The 8444-nt window shown below is 41.2% G+C and overlaps 1 protein-coding gene across 1 annotated transcript in view; it reads right to left on the minus strand.

The window, feature by feature from the left end:
- Positions 1-8444, minus strand: part of cntn3b (contactin 3b) — a 156014-nt gene that overhangs the window by 97137 nt on the left and 50433 nt on the right. Inside the window, exon 4 of the mRNA XM_061923961.1 lies at positions 3454-3552. Within this exon, the coding sequence (XP_061779945.1) occupies positions 3454-3552 (99 nt within the window). The remainder of the gene's footprint in view (positions 1-3453; positions 3553-8444) is intronic.

Here is an 8444-nt window from a genome sequence, read left to right on the forward strand (position 1 = left end):
AAATCTGATGCACCATGTTAGATGTCCCGGTTTTGTGACTGTCGTAGACATAAACAGCGTCGCAGCTCTTGCAAATCACGAAGCCAGCATTACTATCATCCTGATTTACAACCTCATAAAAACGAGTCCACGCTGAACTTTTTTTCCCTGGTCTTTAGTATTCCCTTTTTTAGTTTGTCACGTACCACGTTTGCTGCCGGCGTTGCCATCTTTTTTTTTTCTTCTTCTTCTGTTGTGCCATATGCTGCAGGTGCCTGCTCGTTTTTCGAATGTGGGTAACAACATTTAACTATGTATATATATTTCCGAATTGGTTTAACTGCCACTCGCCTGAATCTATTTAATATCTTTTTTTTTTTTATTTCAACCGCCCGACCCGCGGATAAAATCTATTTTTTTTTTATTTCAACCGCCCGATATATACATTTAACTATGTATATATATTTCCGAATTGGTTTAACTGCCACCCGCCTGAATCTATTTAAAATCTTTTTTTTTTTTAATTTCAACCGCCCGACCCGCGCATAAAATCTAATTTTTTTTTATTTCAACCGCCCGACCCGCGGATAAAATCTTTTTTTTTTTTTATTTCAACCGCCCGACCCGCGGATAAAATCTTTTTTTTTTTTTATTTCAACCGCCCGACCCGCGGATAAAATCTTTTTTTTTTTTTTTTCAACCGCCCGACCCGTGGATAAAATCTTTTTTTTTTTTTATTTCAACCGCCCGACCCGCGGATAAAATCTAATTTTTTTTATTTCAACCGCCCGATATATACATTTAACTATGTATATATATTTCCGAATTGGTTTAACTGCCACCCGCCTGAATCTATTTAAAATCTTTTTTTTTTTTAATTTCAACCGCCCGACCCGCGCATAAAATCTAATTTTTTTTAATTTCAACCGCCCGACCCGCGGATAAAATCTTTTTTTTTTTTTATTTCAACCGCCCGACCCGCAGATAAAATCTTTTTTTTTTTTTTTTTCAACCGCCCGACCCGCGGATAAAATCTTTTTTTTTTTTATTTCAACCGCCCGACCCGCGGATAAAATCTTTTTTTTTTTTTTGTTTCAACCGCCCGACCCGCGGATAAAATCTAATTTTTTTTATTTCAACCGCCCGATATATACATTTAACTATGTATATATATTTCCGAATTGGTTTAACTGCCACCCGCCTGAATCTATTTAAAATCTTTTTTTTTTTTTTATTTCAACCGCCCGACCCGCGCATAAAATCTAATTTTTTTTTATTTCAACCGCCCGACCCGCGGATAAAATCTTTTTTTTTTTTTTATTTCAACCGCCCGACCCGCGGATAAAATCTTTTTTTTTTTTTTATTTCAACCGCCCGACCCGCGGATAAAATCTTTTTTTTTTTTATTTCAACCGCCCGACCCGCGGATAATCCGCGGACTCCGCGGTTGTGTCCGCAAACCGCGCATCTCTAATATATATAAATATATATATATATAAATATATATATATATATATACAGGTAAAAGCCAGTAAATTAGAATATTTTGAAAAACTTGATTTATTTCAGTAATTGCATTCAAAAGGTGTAACTTGTACATTATATTTATTCATTGCACACAGACTGATGCATTCAAATGTTTATTTCATTTAATTTTGATGATTTGAAGTGGCAACAAATGAAAATCCAAAATTCCGTGTGTCACAAAATTAGAATATTGTGTAAGGCTAATACAAAAAAGGGATTTTTAGAAATGTTGGCCAACTGAAAAGTATGAAAATGAAAAATATGAGCATGTACAATACTCAATACTTGGTTGGAGCTCCTTTTGCCTCAATTACTGCGTTAATGCGGCGTGGCATGGAGTCGATGAGTTTCTGGCACTGCTCAGGTGTTATGAGAGCCCAGGTTGCTCTGATAGTGGCCTTCAACTCTTCTGCGTTTTTGGGTCTGGCATTCTGCATCTTCCTTTTCACAATACCCCACAGATTTTCTATGGGGCTAAGGTCAGGGGAGTTGGCGGGCCAATTTAGAACAGAAATACCATGGTCCGTAAACCAGGCACGGGTAGATTTTGCGCTGTGTGCAGGCGCCAAGTCCTGTTGGAACTTGAAATCTCCATAGAGCAGGTCAGCAGCAGGAAGCATGAAGTGCTCTAAAACTTGCTGGTAGACGGCTGCGTTGACCCTGGATCTCAGGAAACAGAGTGGACCGACACCAGCTGGACTGCTGCTGAGTGGTCCAAAGTCATGTTTTCTGACGAAAGCAAATTTTGCATTTCCTTTGGAAATCGAGGTCCCAGAGTCTGGAGGAAGACAGGAGAGGCACAGGATCCACGTTGCCTGAAGTCTAGTGTAAAGTTTCCACCATCAGTGATGGTTTGGGGTGCCATGTCATCTGCTGGTGTCGGTCCACTCTGTTTCCTGAGATCCAGGGTCAACGCAGCCGTCTACCAGCAAGTTTTAGAGCACTTCATGCTTCCTGCTGCTGACCTGCTCTATGGAGATGGAGATTTCAAGTTCCAACAGGACTTGGCGCCTGCACACAGCGCAAAATCTACCCGTGCCTGGTTTACGGACCATGGTATTTCTGTTCTAAATTGGCCCGCCAACTCCCCTGACCTTAGCCCCATAGAAAATCTGTGGGGTATTGTGAAAAGGAAGATGCAGAATGCCAGACCCAAAAACGCAGAAGAGTTGAAGGCCACTATCAGAGCAACCTGGGCTCTCATAACACCTGAGCAGTGCCAGAAACTCATCGACTCCATGCCACGCCGCATTAACGCAGTAATTGAGGCAAAAGGAGCTCCAACCAAGTATTGAGTATTGTACATGCTCATATTTTTCATTTTCATACTTTTCAGTTGGCCAACATTTCTAAAAATCCCTTTTTTGTATTAGCCTTAAGTAATATTCTAATTTTGTGACACACGGAATTTTGGATTTTCATTTGTTGCCATTTCAAATCATCAAAATTAAATGAAATAAACATTTGAATGCATCAGTCTGTGTGCAATGAATAAATATAATGTACAAGTTACACCTTTTGAATGCAATTACTGAAATAAATCAAGTTTTTCAAAATATTCTAATTTACTGGCTTTTACCTGTATATATATATATATATATATATATATATATATATATATATATATATATATATATATATATATATTCATATTGCTGTTTATATCTTTGGTATGAACATTATTATGTAAACTTGAAGTTATTGTTGTTGGTTTTTTTTGGTTCTTTGTTGTTGCTATTTTTGTATTACAACATTTTATTATTTGATCATGTTGTACTGCATTGTAATCTTTTGTTTTGTGATTGTGTGATGTTTTTTTTGCCTGGACCCCAGTAAGAATAGTCTCCACTGCGGTGTAGACTAATGGGGATCCTTAATAAACTAACTAACTAACTCACGACATCTTACAGAAAATAACATTGGAAACAAAATAGCTAAGGTAGTTACCTCCAGAATGTGCAGGTGGGCCACATAAGAGAACCACTCCTTGGCCTTCCCGGACATTGACTGTACTTCTGACCGTCTGTGTTCGGAAGTTATCGAGATCTGATGAGTACAAAAAAAAAAAAAACAGATGTTAGATTTTAGCAGAAGAACTTTACAATATACAACAGTCTGTATGTTTACATCTTCACTTATGGCTGTATTTGATGCAACACTTTGAGTCACGGGACTTTAATATGCCATCATTGGTTGCCCTGGGACATCTCCCAGACAGCCAGTAATGCTTTGAAAGCATCTGGAGTGCTGATGAAAGAGATAGATATAGCTCTACGTTTACCGTCTTGCACAAGGAAAAAGATTAGGACTGAACAAACACCAGGGAGCATGCATGAGAAATGAGCTTGCGCTGCCAGCAGCCATACGTAACATCATTATTAAATGTGGTGTAATCTTGCACTTTAAAAGCATTAGCTTCGCCATCCATTCTCGCCGCACAACCTGTCCCCCCCTCCAAATTAATGAGCGGTTTCTGGCAGACAAAACTTAAACCTGGGATGATAAACCACCTCTGACTTCATGACGGATGGAGGTGAGCTGCTGCGGGCCATGCTCTAATCTGTTTGCAGCCTCTGGCTAACAGACTGGTGTAAGCCTTCCAAACAAACAAAAGAAAGTCGGCGTGAGAGATAAGGGGAAATTAGAAGCAAGGAGATTACGGCGAGAAGTGAGACAGAGTGTTGGTAAGATTAATGAGGAGCCCTCTGATGACCGCTGTGGACTTAAGCGCTGCCAAGTCACGACAGGACACCCGGGGGGCTCACGGAAGGAGAAGGCTGACTTGAAATAGAGACAGAGGTGACTTCCTTCTGATCTCAGCAGGGCGCCTTGGTGAACCCGTCACTAAAATGTACAAACCCTGTTTCCATATGAGTTGGGAAATTGTGTTAGATGTAAATATAAACGGAATACAATGATTTGCAAATCCTTTTCAACCCATATTCAATTGAATGCACTACAAAGACAAGATATTTGATGTTCAAACGGCTGCAACACGTGCCAAAGTAGTTTGGAAAGGGCATGTTCACCACTGTGTTACATGGCCTTTCCTTTTAACAACACTCAGGAAACGTTTGGCAACTGAGGAGACACATTTTTTAAGCTTCTCAGGTGGAAAACTTTCCCATTCTTGCTTGATGTACAGCTTAAGTTGTTCAACAGTCCGGGGGTCTCCGTTGTGGTATTTTAGGCTTCATAATGCGCCACACATTTTCAATGGGGGACAGGTCTGGACTACAGGCAGGCCAGTCTAGTACCCACACTCTTTTACTATGAAGCCACGTTGATGTAACACGTGGCTTGGCATTGTCTTGCTGAAATAAGCAGGGGCGGCCATGGTAACGTTGCTTGGATGGCAACATATGTTGCTCCAAAACATGTATGTACCTTTCAGCATTAATGGCGCCTTCACAGATGTGTAAGTTACCCATGTCTTGGGCACTAATACACCCCCATACCATCACAGATGCTGGCTTTTCAACTTTGCGCCTAGAACAATCCGGATGGTTCTTTTCCTCTTTGGTCCGGAGGACACGACGTCCACAGTTTCCAAAAACAATTTGAAATGTGGACTCGTCAGACCACAGAACACTTTTCCACTTTGTATCAGTCCATCTTAGATGAGCTCAGGCCCAGCGAAGCCGACGGCGTTTCTGGGTGTTGTTGATAAACGGTTTTCGCCTTGCATAGGAGAGTTTTAACTTGCACTTACAGATGTAGCGACCAACTATAGTTACTAACAGTGGGTTTCTGAAGTGTTCCTGAGCCCATGTGGTGATATCCTTTACAAACTGATGTCGCTTGTTGATGCAGTACAGCCTGAGGGATCGAAGGTCACAGGCTTAGCTGCTTACGTGCAGTGATTTCTCCAGATTCTCTGAACCCTTTGATGATATCACGGACCGTTGATGGTGAAATCCCTAAATTCATTGCAATAGCTGGTTGAGAAAGGTTTTTCTTAAACTGTTCAACAATTTGCTCACGCATTTGTTGACAAAGTGGTGACCCTCGCCCGATACTTGTTTGTGAATGACTGAGCATTTCATGGAATCTACTTTTATACCCAATCATGGCACCCACCTGTTCCCAATTTGCCTGTTCACCTGTGGGATGTTCCAATTAAGTGTTTGATGAGCATTCCTCAAATTTATCAGTATTTATTGCCACCTTTCCAAACTTCTTTGTCACGTGTTGCTGGCATCAAATTCTAAAGTTAATGATTCTTTGCAACAAAAAAAATGTTTATCAGTTTGAACATCAAATATGTTGTCTTTGTAGCATATTCAACTGAATATGGGTTGAAAATGATTCACAAATCATTGTATTCCGTTTATATTTACATCTAACACAATTTCCCAACTCATATGGAAACAGGGTTTGTATTTTAAATGCTGTGGAGTGCGAGGAGTCACACACGCACAAGTGGTTCAGACAAAGCGCGAGTGGCTCGGTGGAAAAAGACTAAATTGAAATAACTAACATTTTTCTCTGCATGTGCAAGGTCCCGAGTAGCTCGCAAGAGCGTTCTACAAATGTGACACAGCTGCTATTTGCTGGCCGAAGAAATGCAATCTTTTGAAAAGCTACTTTACTTGAACAATGAGTAACGTAACTTCCGGCGTAAACATACTTGCCAACCTTGAGACCTCCGATTTCGGGAGGTGGGGGGTGGGGGGCGTGGTTGGGGGGGCGTGGTTAAGAGGGGAGGAGTATATTTACAGCTAGAATTCACCAAGTCCAGTATTTCATATATATATATATAAGAAATACTTGAATTTCAGTGAATTCTTGCTATACATATATATATATATATATATATATATATATATATATATATATATATATATATATATATATATATAATAAAATAATTGAATTTCAGTGTTCGTTTATTTACACATATACACACACATAACACTCATCTACTCATTGTTGAGTTAAGGGTTGAATTGTCCATCATTGTTCTATTCTCTGTCACTATTTTTCTAACCATGCTGTACACCCTCTCTGATGATGCATTCGGACTTCGTTTTCCTTGTAGTGTGCGCAGTTGTGCACTGCACTCTCTAAAAGCCATAGATGTTATTGTCACATATGCATGTACAGTAGATGGCAGTATTGTCCTGTTTAAGAGTGTCACAACATTGCTGTTTACGGCAGACAAACTGCTTTACGGTAGACGGAAACGTGACTGCTGTTGTTGTGTGTTGTTACCGCGCTGGGAGGACGTTATTGAAACTGCCTAACAATAAACCCACATAAGAAACCAAGAACTCGCCCTCGATCATTCTACAGTTATAACGTGATTGGGCAGGCACACTGTTTATATTGTGGGAAAGCGGACGTGAAAACAGGCTGTCGACACGTCACTCAGGTCCGCATGGAGCTGGAGGGGGCGTGGCCTCCAGCTCCGCCTGAATTTCGGGAGATTTTCAGGAGAAAAATTGTCCCGGGAGGTTTTCGGGAGAGGCTCTGAATTTCGGGAGTCTCCTGGAAAATCCGGGAGGGTTGGCAAGTATGGGCGTAAAACGCACCTAACTCCTCCACATCCCACCCCCTGGATTGTAAATAATGTAAATAATTCAATGTATATACTCTGATGATTAACGTGTGTGATGACTGTATTATGCTGATAGTATATATTTGTACCATGAATTGATTTACGTCGACCCCCGACTTAAACAAGTTGAACAACTTATTCGGGTGTTACCATTTAGTGGTCAATTGTACAGAATATGTACTGTACTGTGCAATCTACTAATAAAAGTTTCAATCATTCAATCAATAAAAGTTCATGTGTTCATTCACAAATTTAACACAAGAGCGCCTGTAACACAGCATACAGTAGCCTACCAGAAAAGTCATTGAGCGCGGTCTTCGTTCTTCTCGTCCCCCTGCGCACTTAAACCGCTGAAATGGCTTTCAAGGCTATCAGGGCCCATTAGCGGTGGTGGATTTCCGCGCGATGCGGTGGCTGTTTGCTTTTCCAATAGCCGGATTGATTGCCTTCGGCTTTGGAGCTGTGTGGTATGCATTTCTTTGTGTCTTCCCCATGATGAGAGTGAGTCCATAACATGCTAAATGGCTGACTGATTGATGGCGTGAGTGCGTTTGTTTTAATGTGAACAATTTTGTTGGTCCACCGTGACCCGTTCTGGTGTGACGAGGTTACATTTATTGGGGACAGGTGAAGCTTGTGAAATCCACAAAAAAGCCGCATTGTTAGCAGCTTTGCATAAAGCACAGGGATCAAAGCGAGGGGAAAAAAAGTAGCGGCTTATAGTCTGGAAATGACGAAAATTATGTGCGTAGTAAGTAGTAGTAGTGTCTACTACTAGATAGTAATAAGGAATCGGAAGATCTGACCAATCTAAGTCTATGAGCTGCAGCAGTACTTAGTTGTAATACACTTTTACACCACTTGTGGCAGGAATGACATCCATCCATCCATCCATTTTCTACCGCTTATTCCCTTTTGGGGTCGCGGGGGGCGCTGGAGCCTATCTCAGCTACAATCGGGCGGAAGGCGGCGTACACCCTGGACAAGTCGCCACCTCATCGCAGGGCCAACACAGATAGACAGACAACATTCATACTCACATTCACACACTAGGGCCAATTTAGTGTTGCCAATCAACCTATCCCAGGTGCATGTCTTTGGAAGTGGGAGGAAGCCGGAGTACCCGGAGGGAACCCACGCAGTCACGGGGAGGACATGCAAACTCCACACAGAAAGATCCCGAGCCCGGGATTGAACCCAAGACTACAATAACAAACAAACACTAAATTCCCAGCAGGCACAAGACATTAAAACAACGTTGAGGACTTGTTGACTTAGGTCTTGACGTCGAGCAACTCAAACAACATGCTTTATGACCACATTAAATCAATGTTGGGGTCTGATGTTGATTCTAACACTGAATGTTGGCCATTTCCCA

Source organism: Nerophis lumbriciformis, linkage group LG28 (genome assembly GCF_033978685.3).
Source record: "Nerophis lumbriciformis linkage group LG28, RoL_Nlum_v2.1, whole genome shotgun sequence".
NCBI classification, from domain to species: domain Eukaryota; kingdom Metazoa; phylum Chordata; class Actinopteri; order Syngnathiformes; family Syngnathidae; genus Nerophis; species Nerophis lumbriciformis.